The 19,766-nt window shown below is 47.5% G+C and overlaps 1 protein-coding gene across 1 annotated transcript in view; it reads right to left on the bottom strand.

The window, feature by feature from the left end:
• Positions 1-5,264, bottom strand: part of KSR1 (kinase suppressor of ras 1) — a 260,113-nt gene extending 254,849 nt beyond the window's left edge. Inside the window, exon 1 of the mRNA XM_077296854.1 lies at positions 4,667-5,264. Coding sequence (XP_077152969.1) covers positions 4,667-4,864 — 198 coding nt within the window. The 5' untranslated portion in view covers positions 4,865-5,264. The remainder of the gene's footprint in view (positions 1-4,666) is intronic.
• Positions 5,265-19,766: the final 14,502 nt, after the last annotated feature.

Here is a 19,766-nt window from a genome sequence, read left to right as displayed (position 1 = left end):
GCCAAACATCAAGCATGGGAATGGATCAATCATACTTTGGGGTTGTGTTGCAGACAATGGCACAGGGAACATTTGAAGTTCAAAGAGGATGGCTTCTACAAAAGGATAATGATCCTAAACACATATCAAAATCCACAATAGACTACCTCAAAAGGCACAAGTTGAAGGTTTTACAATGGCCCTCACAGTCCCCTGTTCTGAACATCATTGAAAATCTGTGACTAAACCTCAAAATAGCAGTGCATGCAAGATGACCCAGAAATCTCACAGACCTGGAAGAATTTTCCAAGGAAGAATGGATGAAATGTCCTCAAACAAGAACTGAGAGACTCTTGGCTGGCTACAAAAAGCGTTTACACGCTGTGATACTTTCAAAAGGGGATGTTACTAGGTACTAACCATGCAGGGTGTCAAAACTTTTACATTGGCCCATTTTCCTTTTTGCAATTTTTAAAATTTAAAAGATATATTATTTTGTTGCCTAAAATGCATAGGAAATTTGTCATCTTTAACTTTTAGCATTTTATAGATCATTTCATCTTCAGCAAGATTAACTACTCATAATGATGCCAATTTTGTCCAGGGGGGCCCAAACTTTTGCATGTCACTGTGCATCAAATCAAGTTAACCATAATATAGCTGAAATATATGTTAACACACCAAGAATACAACAAAAATTCATCTGTGGGAAAATTTTGTAAACATGATTCTAATTTGATCTCTAATTTAATATCTCTTCAAGTGAACCGAGCTGAGGGTCAAATAAAAAATTGCAACATTGTGCTAAGTATAAAGCACCTTCTGACAAAAGAGTGATAAAGATGAAGATTTGATAGGTTTTGCCCAGAGGCCTAACATCTACCATCATCACACTTTTGTGCGGACCTCATTTTCAAGAGACAAGTCTACAAAGTTGGCTTAATGACAGACCAAAGTAGGTCTGTGCTTTTGCCTAGACTCAAGGACCTTATATGATGATCGATCCTACGATTGATCGTAAAGGACATTCTTTCCTGTTCATCATCCTGTCTGTACATTGTCAGTGAGCAAACAATCAGCCATAGTTTACTTGATAGTCACTGATACTATCTTTTATGCTGACCTAAAGATCATGCTTGGTAGTCAGTACATGCAACGGAGCATGCAGGGTATATGCCAACAACACCGGCCTAGAGGGATTCACATGGACGATAGAACAAAACCATAACTGCACCACGTATTATATAGTAGACAGGAACTGGTTACAGGTAGTATATCTGCCCATGTAAGAGGGTCTTGCAGAGCTCTATTCATCCCCAAAGGGTAACTAATATCAATTAAGCCGTTCTCTAAGGACTCACTACTGTCCCTCACTAGACCGCAGCTGAAGCCTGAGCTGGCCATGACAATGAAGCCGTGCTGTCAGGAGTCTCGTGGGATGGAGCACTGGAAATACTACAAGTGTCAACTGTACAACTCAATGATCAAGTAATAACTGAGCGGCACTGGCATGAGCCACCCCGCAGTAGGCCTGTATGCCCATTCAGTGGTATCAAGCAGAAGGATATAACTGAGAGAAACTGCAAAGACCATAGGAAAGAACATTTATAGACAGCGTGATCACCGGTACAGGAAGTAAACAGCTTGGGAGACAATCCATCAGAACAAGCAGGAAGTAGGATGAGCGAGGCAAAGGCACAGGATCAGGAGCAAAGGATCTTGCTATGATTAAGGACTATGATTGTTCAAAACGCGTCAGTTAATCTTTCGCCCTTCTGAGATGGACTTCAATTTGTGGACAATAAAATTGGTAAATCTTATCTTCAGAAGAATGCTGGGCCTCCCATATTTGTGTTACACAAAATATCTTAGTTACAAAAAAGGATGGATTTCGGAGGAACTAAGATTGAAAGGTGTCCGTAACCACTATTTGATGAGATCTACAGGTCATGTAATGTAGGTGGGACATTAGATAAGTGGAAAACCCACTGAAATGGTTTTGATCTGCCAAAAATATCTAACATCTACGGACAGCTTTATCCTCCTCTGCCATCCCGTGTCCACCAATCACACTCCTCTGCTATCTCATGTCCTATAGTCACAGACTCCCCTGCCATGCCGTGTCCACTAATCACAGACTCCCCTGCCGTGTCCACTAATCACAGACTTCCCTGCCATGCCATGTCCACTAATCACAGACTCCGCTGCCGTGTCCACTAATCACAGACTCCCTTGCCGTGTCCACTAATCAGACTTCCCTGCCATGCCATGTCCACTAATCACAGACTCCGCTGCCGTGTCCACTAATCACAGACTCCCCTGCCGTGTCCACTAATCACAGACTTCCCTGCCATGCCATGTCCACTAATCACAGACTCCTCTGCCATGTCCACTAATCACAGACTCCCCTGCCGTGTCCACTAATCACAGGCTCCCCTGTCATGCCGTGTCCACTAATCAGACTCCGCTGCCATGTCCACTAATCACAGACTCCCCTGCCGTGTCCACTAATCACAGACTCCCCTGCCGTGTCCACTAATCACAGACTCCCCTGCCATGTCCACTAATCAGACTCCCCTGCCGTGTCCACTAATCACAGACTCCCCTGCCGTTTCCGCTAATTCCAGACTCCCCTGCCGTGTCCACTAATCACAGACTCCTCTGATATTTCGTGTCCACTAATCACAGACTCCCCTGCCGTGTCCACTAATCACAGACTCCCCTGCCATGCCGTGTCCACTAATCACAGACTCCCCTGCCGTGTCCACTAATCACAGACTCCCCTGCCGTGTCCACTAATCACAGACTCCCCTGCCGTGTCCACTAATCAGACTCCCCTGCCGTGTCCACTAATCACAGACTCCCCTGCCGTGTCCACTAATCAGACTCCCCTGCCATGCCGTGTCCACTAATCAGACTCCCCTGCCATGCCGTGTCCACTAATCAGACTCCCCTGCCATGCCGTGTCCATTAATCACGGACTCCCCTGCCATGCCGTGTCCACTAATCACAGACTCCCCTGCCGTGTCCACTAATCACAGACTCCCCTGCCATGCCGTGTCCACTAATCACAGACTCCCCTGCCATGCCGTGTCCACTAATCACAGACTCCCCTGCCGTGTCCACTAATCACAGACTCCCCTGCCGTGTCCTCTAATCACAGACTCCCCTGCCATGTCCACTAATCACAGACTCCTCTGATATTTACTGTCCACTAATCACAGACTCCCCTGCCGTGTCCACTAATCACAAGACTCCCCTGCCATGCCGTGTCCACTAATCACAGACTCCCCTGCCATGTCCACTAATCACAGACTCCCCTGCCGTGTCCACTAATCACAGACTCCCCTGCCGTGTCCACTAATCACAGACTCCCCTGCCGTGTCCACTAATCACAGACTCCCCTGCCGTGTCCACTAATCAGACTCCCCTGCCGTGTCCACTAATCACAGACTCCCCTGCCGTGTCCACTAATCACAGACTCCCCTGCCATGCCGTGTCCACTAACCACAGACTCCCCTGCCGTGTCCACTAATCACAGACTCCCCTGCCGTGTCCACTAATCACAGACTCCCCTGCCGTGTCCACTAATCACAGACTCCCCTGCCGTGTCCACTAATCACAGACTCCCCTGCCATGCCGTGTCCACTAACCACAGACTCCCCTGCCGTGTCCACTAATCACAGACACCCCTGCCGTGTCCACTAACCACAGACTCCCCTGCCGTGTCCACTAATCACAGACTCCCCTGCCGTGTCCACTAATCACAGACTCCCCTGCCGTGTCCACTAATCACAGACTCCCCTGCCATGCCGTGTCCACTAACCACAGACTCCCCTGCCGTGTCCACTAACCACAGACTCCCCTGCCGTGTCCACTAATCACAGACACCCCTGCCGTGTCCACTAATCACAGACTCCTTTGCTATTTCATATCTACTAATCAGGTCTTCCTTGCCATCCCGTATCCACTAATCACAGGCGCCCCTATTATGTGTCCACTAGTGGTGGATTTTCTTGCCATCTCGTGTACACTAATCTCAGACTCCTCAGCCATCTTGTGTCCACTATTTGCTTACAGTTCCTGTCCCCATATTACAGGTTCCCCTGCCATCTTGTGTCATGAACTACCCTGCTATATTCTGCCTTGATAATGACAGCAGAACACAGTTTTTGTTCACCCCAATGACCACATGAAAGTTGAAGCTGATGGTCACAATGTGGATTATTTTGACTGGGATCCTTCCAAACTAGACACATGTCTCAGCCCTGGGGGGCACTACAGTCGCTGTGTGCTACATTTGGTCCAGGACAGATCCATATACGTAGTGACACCTATAGGAACATGACCTCAGAGCATCCATGGTGCCAGACATTCTGCCAGTGATGGAGAGCAGTGTCACACCTGCCAGCAGCACAGGCCTCTCGGCACAGGCTGCCCATCCATCCAGTCACAGCTGTGGCTGCAGACGGTCGCAGCCTCTCACCACAACTCTCTTTCCGTACATTGAGATATATCAAGGTGCTATATTCATTAACTCATTCCTTGCCGGACACCTCAGCCTGCAAACGGCGGCATTCTCCCCGGCACGGGCCTCACGGGGTTAAATGCACGAGCCACTTAACCCTGCCATCGCTGGTGGCCGGGTGCGTGCTGGCGGTGAAGTTGCCCTCATTTCGTCACCCACCTCCAGGGTCCGGATCTCCTGCTGGGTCAGGTCGTTAGAGGCGGCGCACTGTGTGCGGAGCCCCCGCAGGTTGGACATGGAGATGTCGATCATGTTCTGGAGGAGCTCGCAGTGCTCCCGGGCGGACAGGGCCGACCTCTCCCCGCTCCCCAGCACGTCGCCCCCCGGCTTCTTGTCTAGCAGCTTCCGACTCTCCATCTTCTCGGCATCGGGAAGGGATGATTACACCGGGACAGCGACCTCTCCTCCGGGCACTGTACGGACCGGGCAATCAGATCGGAGGGACCGGGCGTGCAGGGTCGGCCATGTACAGTTACCGATAGCCAAAGTGGCGATGTGCACGAAGAAAGGTGCCAGAGCGCCGGGCATCAATGCAGGGTGGGGATTACAGAAAGTCCGTCCGAGCCGCGTCACTCCCCCAGCTCGGCGATGGAGGCACGGACCAGGGAGGGAGGGGGTCGCGACCGGCGGCGACTATTGGGATCCCATCCAAATAATAGTGAGGGCAGTCATATCCTGACAGCAGCGCCGCACAGCACTGGCCCGGCGCTTCCCCCTCTCTGGGCTTGTAATGTCAGGCAGAGCTCGGGTCACAAGCAAGGGATTGTGGGGCTTGTAGTCTCCAGCAGGAGATCACACACGGTGCAGGGGATGCTGCTGTCACTTGTCTGCTGCGTAATACTTTCACTTTAGGTGAGAAGCCGCCGAGCCAGGCTGTGTGTGCCGCTGCTAGTCACTGCTGGTAGTCACGGCTTACTGCTGGTAGTCACTGCTGGTAGTCACTGCTGGTAGTCACTGCTTACTGCTGGTAGCCACTGCTGGTAGTCACTGCTTACTGCTGGTAGCCACTGCTGGTAGTCACTGCTTACTGCTGGTAGCCACTGCTGGTAGTCACTGCTTACTGCTGGTAGCCACTGCTGGTAGTCACTGCTTACTGCTGGTAGTCACTGCTGGTAGCCACTGCTGGTAGTCACTGCTTACTGCTGGTAGTCACTGCTTACTGCTGGTAGTCACTGCTGGTAGTCACTGCTTACTGCTGGTAGTCACTGCTGGTAGTCACTGCTGGTAGTTACTGCTGGTAGTCACTGCTTACTGCTGGTAGCCACTGCTGGTAGTCACGGCTTACTGCTGGTAGTCACTGCTGGTAGTCACTGCTTACTGCTGGTAGTCACTGCTGGTAGTCACTGCTTACTGCTGGTAGCCACTGCTGGTAGTCACTGCTTACTGCTGGTAGCCACTGCTGGTAGTCACTGCTTACTGCTGGTAGTCACTGCTTACTGCTGGTAGCCACTGCTGGTAGTCACTGCTTACTGCTGGTAGCCAATGCTGGTAGTCCCTGCTTACTGCTGGTAGTCACTGCTTACTGCTGGTAGTCACTGCTGGTAGTCACTGCTGGTAGTCACTGCTTACTGCTGGTAGTCACTGCTGGTAGTCACTGCTGGTAGTCACTGCTTACTGCTGGTAGTTACTGCTGGTAGTCACTGCTTACTGCTGGTAGCCACTGCTGGTAGTCACTGCTGGTAGTCACTGCTTACTGCTGGTAGTTACTGCTGGTAGTCACGGCTTACTGCTGGTAGTCACTGCTGGTAGTCACTGCTTACTGCTGGTAGCCACTGCTGGTAGTCACTGCTGGTAGTCACTGCTTACTGCTGGTAGCCACTGCTGGTAGTCACGGCTTACTGCTGGTAGTTACTGCTGGTAGTCACGGCTTACTGCTGGTAGCCACTGCTGGTAGTCACTGCTGGTAGTCACTGCTGGTAGTCACTGCTTACTGCTGGTAGTCACTGCTGGTAGTCACTGCTGGTAGTCACTGCTTACTGCTGGTAGCCACTGCTGGTAGTCACGGCTTACTGCTGGTAGTTACTGCTGGTAGTCACGGCTTACTGCTGGTAGCCACTGCTGGTAGTCACTGCTTACTGCTGGTAGTCACTGCTGGTAGTCACTGCTTACTGCTGGTAGTCACTGCTGGTAGTCACTGCTGGTAGTCACTGCTTACTGCTGGTAGCCACTGCTGGTAGTCACTGCTGGTAGTCACTGCTTACTGCTGGTAGTCACTGCTTACTGCTGGTAGTCACTGCTGGTAGTCACTGCTAACTGCTGGTAGCCTTTGCTGGTAGTCACTGCTAACTGCTGGTAGCCACTGCTGCTAGTCACTGCTAACTGCTGGTAGTCACTGCTGGTAGTCACTGCTTACTGCTGGTAGTCACTGCTTACTGCTGGTAGCCACTGCTGGTAGCCACTGCTTACTGCTGGTAGTGACTGCTGGTAGTCACTGCTTACTGCTGGTAGTCACTGCTGGTAGTCACTGCCTACTGCTGGTAGTCACTGCTGGTAGTCACTGCTTACTGCTGGTAGTCACTGCTGGTAGTCACTGCCTACTGCTGGTAGTCACTGCTGGTAGTCACTGCTTACTGCTGGTAGTCACTGCTGGTAGTCACTGCTTACTGCTGGTAGCCACTGCTGGTAGCCACTGCTTACTGCTGGTAGTGACTGCTGGTAGTCACTGCTTACTGCTGGTAGTGACTGCTGGTAGTCACTGCCTACTGCTGGTAGCCACTGCTGGTAGTCACTGCTTACTGCTGGTAGCCACTGCTGGTAGTCACTGCTTACTGCTGGTAGTCACTGCTGGTAGCCACTGCTTACTGCTGGTAGTCACTGCTTACTGCTGGTAGCCACTGCTGGTAGCCACTGCTTACTGCTGGTAGTGACTGCTGGTAGTCACTGCTTACTGCTGGTAGTCACTGCTGGTAGTCACTGCCTACTGCTGGTAGCCACTGCTGGTAGTCACTGCTTACTGCTGGTAGCCACTGCTGGTAGCCACTGCTTACTGCTGGTAGTCACTGCTTACTGCTGGTAGCCACTGCTGGTAGCCACTGCTTACTGCTGGTAGTGACTGCTGGTAGTCACTGCTTACTGCTGGTAGTCACTGCTGGTAGTCACTGCTGGTAGTCACTGCTGGTAGCCACTGCTGGTAGTCACTGCTTACTGCTGGTAGCCACTGCTGGTAGTCACTGCTTACTGCTGGTAGTCACTGCTGGTAGCCACTGCTTACTGCTGGTAGTGACTGCTGGTAGTCACTGCTTACTGCTGGTAGTCACTGCTGGTAGTCACTGCTTACTGCTGGTAGCCACTGCTGGTAGTCACTGCCTACTGCTGGTAGCCACTGCTGGTAGTCACTGCTTACTGCTGGTAGTCACTGCTGGTAGTCACTGCTTACTGCTGGTAGTCACTGCCTACTGCTGGTAGCCACTGCTGGTAGTCACTGCTTACTGCTGGTAGCCACTGCTGGTAGTCACTGCTTACTGCTGGTAGTCACTGCTGGTAGTCACTGCTTACTGCTGGTAGCCACTGCTGGTAGTCACTGCTTACTGCTGGTAGCCACTGCTGGTAGTCACTGCTTACTGCTGGTAGTCACTGCTTACTGCTGGTAGCCACTGCTGGTAGTCACTGCTTACTGCTGGTAGTCACTGCTGGTAGTCACTGCTTACTGCTGGTAGCCACTGCTGGTAGTCACTGCTTACTGCTGGTAGCCACTGCTGGTAGTCACTGCTTACTGCTGGTAGTCACTGCTGGTAGTCACTGCTTACTGCTGGTAGTCACTGCTGGTAGTCACTGCTTACTGCTGGTAGCCACTGCTGGTAGTCACTGCTTACTGCTGGTAGTCACTGCTTACTGCTGGTAGCCACTGCTGGTAGTCACTGCTTACTGCTGGTAGTCACTGCTGGTAGTCACTGCTTACTGCTGGTAGCCACTGCTGGTAGTCACTGCTTACTGCTGGTAGCCACTGCTGGTAGTCACTGCTTACTGCTGGTAGTCACTGCTGGTAGTCACTGCTTACTGCTGGTAGCCACTGCTGGTAGTCACTGCTTACTGCTGGTAGTCACTGCTGGTAGTCACTGCTTACTGCTGGTAGTCACTGCTGGTAGTCACTGCTTACTGCTGGTAGCCACTGCTGGTAGTCACTCCTTACTGCTGGTAGTCACTGCTGGTAGTCACTGCTTACTGCTGGTAGCCACTGCTGGTAGTCACTGCTTACTGCTGGTAGCCACTGCTGGTAGTCACTGCTTACTGCTGGTAGTCACTGCTGGTAGTCACTGCTTACTGCTGGTAGCCACTGCTGGTAGTCACTGCTGGTAGTCACTGCTTACTGCTGGTAGTCACTGCTGGTAGTCACTGCTTACTGCTGGTAGCCACTGCTGGTAGTCACTGCTTACTGCTGGTAGTCACTGTTTACTGCTGGTAGCCACTGCTGGTAGCCACTGCTGGTAGTCACTGCTGGTAGTCACTGCTTACTGCTGGTAGTCACTGCTGGTAGTCACTGCTTACTGCTGGTAGTCACTGCTGGTAGTCACTGCTTACTGCTGGTAGCCACTGCTGGTAGTCACTGCTTACTGCTGGTAGCCACTGCTGGTAGTCACTGCTTACTGCTGGTAGTCACTGCTTACTGCTGGTAGCCACTGCTGGTAGTCACTGCTTACTGCTGGTAGTCACTACTAGTAGTCACTGCTTACTGCTGGTAGTCACTGCTAGGAAAGACTACCAGGGAGATAAAAACTAGATTTGGGGAACATCTTGGAGATATAAAACATAATAGGGACACCCCACTGGCTCGGCATGTTAATCAAGTACATGGAGGAAGATTGGAGGGAATAACACTTTGCATGATTGAGTTATTAAAACCAAGAACTAGAGGTGGGGATTTTGATAAAGCCCTCCTACAACGTGAGGCAGAATGGATTTTCCGCATGCAATCAGTATCACCCAAGGGACTCAATGAGTCTTTGACCTATACTTGCTTTCTATAAAATCCTCTGTCCATTTATTCTAGTAACATCTTTATTTATTCTGGATTTGCATTCTGCGTTATTATATATAGTTTAGAGGGGGCTAACTGATGTGGGGACTGCTATAGAAAAGTGCATATTTTGCATTAGTCGATTGTTATGACGAACATTTAAATGATTTTTTATATCCCTTTATCATTTATATTGTGCAGTACCGGTGTACATACTCCTTTATAAAACAGATCCCATCACAATAATGGGTTGGCTAACTAAATTGGATTCTGTCTATTGACAGTACAGCATGTCCATCATGACATGGTATTTCTAGCCAAGTGATGGCTCCTACATATTGGATATGGGTCTGGTGACGTTCCCTGATATTGCACTACACGTGCTTGTATTCTTTAGACTGCATATTGAGAGCCTCTCCAAGCAGCTTATACTAGTCACTTTGCCCCCCTTTTTTATAAATAATGACATGATGTATCGGGTCTAGGTACACATCTATATGCTTTTCTATATGGTCATTACATTATGTCTGTCACTTTTAGTAATCCTTACATATTTGCGCAGAATAGATCATGAATTATTATCACTGCCATGGGCGTTACTCTGCCTGGAGCTCCGTTGGCACTATGCGCATGCGCGGGTTTGTTATACCGGCGCGTGCGCACTTGGTTTCAATACGGCGCTTGCGCGCTTTGGTGTATTATAGATGGCGCCGTCAATGGCAGGGTCTGTCTATGAGGGCACTATGCGCACGCGCGAGTTATCTGTGCCGGCGCCTGCGCAATATGATTCAGGAAGACGGCGATTGCGCGTCATGATGATGGCGCCGTCCATGACATTGCCCTGGCGTTCCATGAGGACGCCGCTATATCTATATCACCGGTATGATATGCACTGTATATATATGTATCTATGATCTGTCTTGTGTGTGGGAGGGACCCACAGACACCGGTAGACATCATTATATCAATTAGGTCTGTATGTTTAGACTATTTTATTATATTACTCAGTCTTCTTCTGGAGATAGGGGGCGGATAGCTCGCTGGCCGTTAATTTCCGACCAGTGAGAGTTCATCTACAGTTATAAAAACTCCTCCCCTCCCCCTGGATCTTCAGGTCTGCCTTTTATCATGGCACCTGCATCTCTGGCGTAATGGTTCCAGTTCGTAATTGCCTCCTGATGAACCGTAGTTCGGGGAAACGCGTCGAGGCGACTTAAATGATTTCTGCGAAGCTGGGAAGCTAAGTACCATAAAGCTGGGGTTATCATTCCTGGTTGGCTACTCATTATAGCTTTGCATACATTACCAGACTTACGCTATTGGTCCTTTGTTGGTCATTCTGTGGTCCTCAGTCACATGCCTTGGTGCATAAGGAGGATATTGACTGCTCTATAAGGCAGAGTCTATTAGTGGCCGAAAGAGACTGATTTAGCTTTTAGTCCTGGTTGTAACAAAAAAAATTTTTTTCTTGAACCATTTATGTGCATTGACACATTGTGATTTCCCATGTCATTGTTGTCCTGTGTAAAAAATTTTTCTCTAGATTGGACAAATAACTGGGGATTTTTTATGTGCACCTTTATTCTTTTGCTTGCTGTTCTGTGTGCTTTATTTCATCTCTTTTCATAGCTCATTGTTTTCCCACCTATAGCCCGCAAGATAATTAATAGGGGTAGCAGTGGACAGCCACCGTTGAGTGGGGGCGCCAAAATCGTACTATCAGGGTGCCAACCTCCACTGCCAGGTAGGGAGAGCAGCTAAGTGCAGGGACAGCAATAGGTGAGGTGCACTTTTTTGATCCTGATTTCCTCTTTTTTCACTGGGTTATTTGTAATTTTAATATATTTATGAATAAAAAACATTTTAAAGGGTTTATATGTTCACACATAGTCACTGCTGGTAGTCACTGCTTACTGCTGGTAGCCACTGCTGGTAGTCACTGCTTACTGCTGGTAGTCACTGCTGGTAGTCACTGCTTACTGCTGGTAGTCACTGCTGGTAGTCACTGCTTACTGCTGGTAGCCACTGCTGGTAGTCACTGCTTACTGCTGGTAGCTACTGCTTACTGCTGGTAGCCACTGCTGGTAGTCACTGCTTACTGCTGGTAGTCACTACTAGTAGTCACTGCTTACTGCTGGTAGTCACTGCTGGTAGTCACTGCTGGTAGTCACTGCTTAGTGCTGGTAGTCGCTGTTAGTAGTTACTGCTTACTGCTGGTAGTCACTGCTGTTAGTTACTGCTTACTGCTAGTAGTCACTGCTGGTAGTCACTGCTTACTGCTTGTAGTCACTGCTTAGTGCTGGTAATCACTGCTGGAAGTTACTGCTGGTAGTCACTACTAGTAGTCACTGCTTACTGTCGGTAGTCACTGCTGGTAGTCACTGCTTAGTGCTGGTAGTCACTGCTTAGTGCTGGCAGTCACTGCTTACTGCTGGTAGTCAATGCTGGTAACTGCTTACTGCTGGTAGTCACTGCGTACTGCTGGTAGTCACTGCTGGTAACTGCTTACTGCTGGTAGTCACTGCTTTCTGATGGTAGTCACTGCTGGTAACGGCTTACTGCTGGTAGTCAGTGAAGGTAGTTACTGCTGGTAGTATAGGTAGTCACTGCTGGTAGTGTAGGTAGTCACTGCTTAGTGCTGGTAGTTACTGTAGGTAGTCACTGCTGGTAGTCAGCATAGCTAGTCACTACTAGCAGGCAGTGTAGGTAGTCACTGCTAAGTCAGTGCGAGTAGTCAGTGTAGGTAGTTACTGCTGGCTGTCAGTGTAGGTATTCACTTCTTAGCGCTGGTAGTCAGTGTAGGTAGTCAATGCTATGAGTCAATGTAAGTAGTCACCACTGCTAGTCAGTGTAGGTAGTCACTGCTAAGTCAATGCTGGTAGTCACTTTTGGTAGTCAATGCTGGTAGTCACTGCCAGTAGTCAATGCTGGTAGTCACTTCTTGTAGTCAGTGCTGGTAGTCACTGTAGGTAGTCAATGCTGGTAGTCAGCGTAGGTAATCACTATTAGCAGGCAGTGTAGGTAGCCAGTGCTAAGTCAGTGCGGGTAGTCAGTATAGGTAGTCACTGCTGGCAGTGTAGGTAGTTATTGCTTGCTACTGGTAGTCAGTGTAGGTAGTCACTGCTTAGTGCTGGTAGTCAGTGTAGGTAGTCAATGCTGCTACTCTGTAGGTAGTCACTGCTAAATCAGTGCTGGTAGTCAACGCTGGTAGTCACTGCCTGTAGTCAGTGCTGGTAGTCACTTCTTGTAGTCAGTGTTGGTCGTCACTGTTGGTAGTCACCTCTGGTAGTCAGTGCTGGTAGTTATTGCCGGTAGTCAGTGCTGATATTTATTGTCAGTGCTGGCAGTCAGTGTTAGTCACTGCTGGCACTCAGTGCTGGGAATCACTTCTGGATGTCAGTGCAGGTAGGGAGTGCTCAATACTGCCGGTAGTCACTGCTGGTAGTTAGTACTTGTAGTCAGTACTCACAGTCACTGATGGTAGTCACTATCGGTAATCAGTGCTAGTACTCACTGCTGTAGTCACTGTCTGTTGTCAGTGCTGGAAGTTACTGCTGGTAGTCAGTGCTTGTAGTCAGTGTAGATAGTAACTGCTGGTAGTCAGTGCTGGTAGTAAATGATGGTAGTTAGTGGTGGAAGACAATACTGGTTGCCAGTGTTAGTAGTCAGTGCCTGTACTTACTGTTGATAGTTAGTGTTGGTAGTCACTGCTGGTAGGTAGTCATTGTAGGCAATCACTGTTGATACTTAGTGCAGGTAGTCAGTGCTGCTAGTTAGTGCTGATAGATACTGATGTCAGGAGAGCCGTTGGCTGCAATCCTATAATCTAGGGTAGTACAACATATACCGATACCAATCCCTGCAGTATAGCTACAATAATCTAATATATAAAGCTGAGTGTGTGTGTGTGTGTATGTATGTATGTATGTATGTGTGTATGTCCGGGATTGGCATCTGAACCGTCGCAGCTACAGCCACAAAATTTTGCACAGTCACACGTCTGGACCCCGAGAGCGTCATAGGCTATTTTGTGAGGTGAAATTTTAACCCCGTGCTTTCCAATTCACCAAACAATTTTGCCCCTATCCACATAATGGGGAAAAAGTGAAAGGAAAAGTGTTGGAGGCGTCGCAGCTACAGGCACAAAATTTTGCACAGTCACACGTCTGGACCCCGAGAGCGTCAAAGCTATGTTGTGAGGTGAAATTTTAACCCCGCGCTTTCCAATTCACCAAACAATTTTGCCCCTATCTACATAATGGGGAAAAAATGAAAGGAAAAGTGTTGGAGGCAAATTAACAGCTGCCAGATGTGAACAAGGGGGACTTAAAGAATGAGAGCGATGGCGCCAAAGAGTATATACCGTACAGTTGCTAAGGTGGGGCCCCGACATGGGATAATCACCACACCACACACGGGGATATGAACACACACACAAAATGCGCCACACACTACCACGTGCTCGAACACATATACCACCCTCAGCGCACATTTCACCACACATACACCAACCTCGCCACATAAAAGTCGAAACACAAAAGTCGCCGCTCAAAACTCGCCACGCGCAAAACTCTTCACATGCAAAACTCGCCACACGTGCAAAACTCACCTCATGGAAAACTCGCCACACGCAAAACTTGCACACGCAGAAAAATTGCCACATGCACAAAAGTTGCAACACATGCAAAAGTTGCCTCACACAAAACTTGCACATACTCAAAAGGCACCACACATAAAACTCGCCACGCGCAAAACTTGCTGCACACAACTTGCTACACTAACCTGTCACATGCAACTCGACACACAAAAAGTTGCTACACGCATGTCACCACACAAAACTCATCTCACAAAAGTCGCCACATGCATGTCGCCACACGCAACTCAACACACACAACTTGACACACGAAACTCGCCCTAAAACACACACAAGTCTGTTATTATCCTTCAAAAGTAAAAATCTGTTTAATAAGCAGACAAACTACAAGAGCAACAAATGTACCATATAGGAATCCGGCAGCTGTCAGTCACATGACCTGTCTATTATGTGTATGTGTGAGCTAATATATACTACCAGGGGGTGGGCTTACTGTTGGCTGGGGATTTATCAGGCTGCCAATTTAGCTTACAAATACTGAGGTAAAAATACTGACCAAATAACGTGTGAACGAGGTCTAATACAGGAGGAGATGACATACAGATATATACTATATACAGGAGGAGATGACACACAGATATATACTATATACAGGAGGAGATGACACACAGGTATGTACTATTTACAGGGGAGATGACACAGGTATATACTATATACAGGAGGAGATGACACACAGATATATACTATATACAGGAGAGATGACACACAGGTATATACTATATAGAGGAGGAGATGACATACAGGTACATACTACATACAGCAGGAGATGACATACAGGTATATACTATATACAGGAGGAGATGACACACAGGTATATACTATATACAGGAGCAGATTACCTACAGGTATATAGTATATACAGGAGGAGATGACATACAGGTATATGCAATGTATAGGAGGAGATGACATACAGGTATATACTATATACAGGAGGAGATGACACACAGATATATACTATATATAGGTGAGATGACACACAGGTATATACTATATACAGGAGGAGATTACATACAGGTATATACTATATATAGGAGGAGATGACATACAGGTATATACTATATACAGGGGACATGACACACAGCAGGTATATACTATATACAGGGGAGATGACATACAGGTATATGTTGTGAATTAGACTTTTTGGCTCCCTCTTGTGGTTACTAGTGATATGACTCTGGGATTGTCTTTCCTCAGTTTGGCACCCACCTGGGTCGTTAGTCCAGGGGTGTTGCTATATATACTTCCTGGATCCTTAGTCTAGTGCCTGGCATCGTTGTAATCAGATCCTTTCTGTTTGCTCCTGTCTGCTGGTCTTGGTTCGTGCAAAATTAAGCTAAGTCCTGCTTCTTTGTTTTTTGGTTATTTGCTTGCTTTTATTTTTGTCCAGCTTGTACTAAATGTGATTCCTGACTTTGCTGGAAGCTCTAGGGGGCTGGTATTCTCCCCCCGGGCCGTTAGACGGTTCGGGGGTTCTTGAATATCCAGCGTGGATATTTTGATAGGGTTTTTGCTGACCATATAAGTCATCTTACTATATTCTGCTATTAGCTAGTGGGCCTCTCTTTGCTAAATACCTAGCTCATTCTTACGTTTCTCTTTTCCTCTTACCTCACCGTTATTATTTGTTGGGGGCTTGTATCCAACTTTTGGGGTCTTTTCTCTGGAGGCAAGAAAGGTCTTTCTTTTCCCTTCTAGGGTTAGTTAGTTCTCCGGCTGGCGCGAGACGTCTAGAACCAACGTAGGCACGTTCCCCGGCTGCTGCTATTTGTGGTGCTAGGATTAGATATATGGTCAGCTCAGTTACCACTGCCCTATGAGCTGGTTTTTTGTGTTTGCAGACTTAGTAATTATTTCTGAGACCCTCTGCCATTGGGGTCATAACAGGTATATACTATATACAGGAGATGACATACAGGTGTATACTATATATAAGGGAGATGACAAACATGTATATACTGAGGTGAAAATGAGAGGTGTGAGGTGAAAATGAAAAGGTGTGAGTGCAACATGAGAGGAGTGAGGGAAAATAGTGGAGTGATCGGAAAATGACAGATGTGAGGTCGAAATGACAAGTGTTAGGGGGAATGAGAGGAGTGAGGGGGAAAATAAGAGGAGTGAGGGGGAAAATGAGAGGTGTGAGGGAGAAAATGAGAGATGTGAGGGGGAAAATGAAAGATGTGATGGGGAAAATGAGAGGCGTGATGGGAAAATAAGAGAAGTGAGGTGCTATAACTAACCACAGATATTTACTATGCCCAGGCAACGCCGGGCTCTTTAGCTAGTAATAAATATAATAATAATAATTTTATTTTTACAGCGCTGACATATTCCGCAGCACTTTACATTTTAGAGGGGACTTGTACAGACAATAGACATTACAGCATAACAATAACACATAGATCAAAACCGACATCAAGAGGAATGAGGGCCCGGCTCGCAAGCTTACAATCTATGAAGTATGGATATATAGGAAAATTGAGTTATATACCATATATAAAAGCATACGTATATAATAGAATCCAGTGACATATTATTATGGCTTCTTGTCGCTATACTGCAGTGATAGCAATCTACTTTATATATACACTGCTAGATTGTTCATCCCAGGACAGTGACTGTAATGGAAAATGCCTCCACATAAGGGCATTCCTGTACACCATTTCAATGTGTTTAAGAGGTCTATTTGGTTATTTGGTGACCGTTTTCAGACCCGAATAGAAAATCTTGCATCCTGGACTTTTTCTAAAAATGGCACCCTGGTAGACTTGATCATCAATGAGGCTCCTCTGCTTCAGATCACTTATTCCTTTTGTCTGATCCTCAAACAGAACGGACAAACAAAATGTCTGAACAGATGTGTGAAGAGCTGTAGGGTATGTGCACACAAAGGTTTTTTCGAGGCTCTCAGAAATGATGAGCTTTCTAGTGGAAATTGCAGAAGGAAACTCCTTCTGTTAGGAGTTTTACCAGGAGTTTTTGTGTTTTCTGGAGTCTTTCCTGATGCGATTTTGAATTGTATTTCAAGCATCTTTGCAGATGGATTTTTCAGTGGGTCAAAACTCCCTTTAAATATATAACATATGAACTAATAATTTTATAAAGTACTATAATCTGAGTTTAATGAAATAGACTGGTAGATGAGAGGGTCCTGGATAGTGATTACTCCGTCCCTCCCTCTGATTCTCTGGTATTGTTCCTTCACTTTGGGTATGAACTCCTTATGTGACATCACTATCTTTATTATCCCTGTGGAGGATGGTGTCAGCACTGTGTTGCTTCTGCCTGTACATCGCTGTATGATGTGGGTTCCTTGGCTTTGCCACAAATACTGATCCTCACATTGCTGTGTCATAAGAGAAACTTAGGCTAGGTTCACATTGCGTTAATGGCAATCCGCTGACGGCATCCGTTACATAGCGGCACTAACGCCGTGCAGAGCACAGCGCCGGGGGACAGACACCGGAGTGTAAGTATGTAGTGTTTGTTTTTTGTTACGTTTACGCTGGTAACCAGGGTAAACATCGGGTTACTAAGCGCGGCCCTGCGCTTAGTAACCCGATGTTTACCCTGGTTACCAGTGAAGACATCGCTGAATCGGCGTCACACGCCGATTCAGCGATGTCTACGGGAGATCCAGCGACAAAATAAAGTTCTGGCCTTTCTGCTCCGACCAACGATGGCACAGCAGGATCCTGATCGCTGCTGCCTGTCAAACTCAACGATATCGCTTTCCAGGACGCTGCAACGTCACGGATCGCTAGCGATATTCAGTGTGAAGGTACCTTAACCCTAAGGGCTTTTTCACACGTCCGTGTCTCCAGGATGTGTGGTGACAGTTTTCACTACACACATAGACCCATTCAAGTGAATGGGTCCGTGCACATGTCAGTGTGTTTCCATGGACCCTGCGTCCGTGGGCAAAACATGCTGACATGTCCGTTTTTTACCATCAGCACAGGCCGTGAAATGTCCTGGACACGTTCACATGGAGAACACACATGGATGTCATCCATCCGACATTCATCGGCGCCTGAGAAGCAGTGCTACAGTAAGCGCTGTTCCCCAGCGCTGGGTGCTGAAGACGGCTCTCATCATTTTCCCCTGCTCTGCCGGCCATCAGCGCGAGCAGGGGAGAATGATGAGAGTTTTATTGAAGTGATAACAAGCAGGCGGTGGCTGATGGGACTATTCCCCACCCGCCGCCTGCTCTGTAAATAAATAAATAAATGAAAAAACCCGGTGTGGGTTCCCCTCTGTTTTCTATATCCAGCCAGGCAAAACTGCCAGCTGGGGGCTGCAACCTTCTGCTGTCAGCGTCAGCAAGGCTGGTTATCAAGAATAAAGGGGTCACCACACTGTTTTTTTTTAATTATTTAAATAATTTTTTTTTTAAATGATGTGGGTCCCCCCCATTTTTGACATCCAGCCTTGCTAAAGCTGGCAGCTGGGGCAGGTATTCTCAGGCTGGTAAGGGGCCATTGATATAGCTCCCCGCCTAAAAATAGCAGCCCGCAGCTGCCCAGAAAAGGCGTATCTATCAGATGCGGCAATTCTGGCGCTTTGCCCGTCTCTTACCACTTGCCCTATAGCGGTGGCAAGTAGGATTCATATTAGAGGGGTTGATGTCACCTTTGTATTGTCAGGAGACATGAAGCCCATGGCTTAGTAAAGGGCACCTATCCATTACTAATCCTATAGTTACGGTGACGCCAGCACCATGGGAAAAAGTCAGTCATGAGGTCACCGCAGTTCAAGCTCAGTGTCTACACGGCATATCACCGTGAAGACACAATCCAACAATATTCATCTATGAAGATGGGAATAACACATTTAAGTTTCCAGGGTACAATGTAAACCCATACTAAAGCAATGCAGACCACCATGTTGGAAAATAATGTATGCTTATGATGTGTACAGTGCCAGACTTGGGAGCCAAGGGCCCACCAGTAACATTGATTCTGGTGGCCCACTATTCAGCCTCAATATCACATAATCCTCATTCACAAATTTGCATATGTTTCTGTCTAATAATAAAGGGCAGGTTTGTTAAACGAACGTTGAGATGATGCCTTTTTCTGTACGTAGTGAAACAAATGTATTGTTCCAATACTTCTCATATAGGTGGAGTGGAGAGCCCATTCCTGCATTGCGGCCCACCGGAGGATTCTCCTGTTCTCCTGTGGGTCAGTCCGAGCCTGGATATGTGCGATGTTTTTAGTCAGCTACTTAGGTACTCTACATCAGGCTGGGGCTACACGACGACATGTATTGTGTAACAGCAATTCTCTGAAAAGTTGCGTGACAAAAACATCTGTGCAACTTGTCTGTGACTTGCTGTTGCGTGACTATTTTACAGCTCAGATTTTGCTTTAAATAACAGATAAGTCTCACACAAGTTGCTTGTCACGTCCGATTTGCATTGAAGTCTATGGCGAATGAGTCGTGTACGAGTTGTAACCATCGACAGTAAATCCAACACATTTAGAAACACATTAAACTGTGTGCACAGTATGTCGCATGTCACAACTCAACATCTGAAATCATTATATGCAATGTTGCATTGTGTCGCTGCAATTCCAGTGTCACGCACCACGTCTCCACGTAGCCCAAGCCTTATTTTTACATTTGATGCAAATCACTTTGTTTTAGAT

The sequence above is a fragment of the Ranitomeya variabilis genome, chromosome 3, assembly GCF_051348905.1.
Source record: "Ranitomeya variabilis isolate aRanVar5 chromosome 3, aRanVar5.hap1, whole genome shotgun sequence".
NCBI classification, from domain to species: Eukaryota; Metazoa; Chordata; class Amphibia; order Anura; family Dendrobatidae; genus Ranitomeya; species Ranitomeya variabilis.
This window is presented reverse-complemented; position numbering and strand designations above follow the sequence as displayed.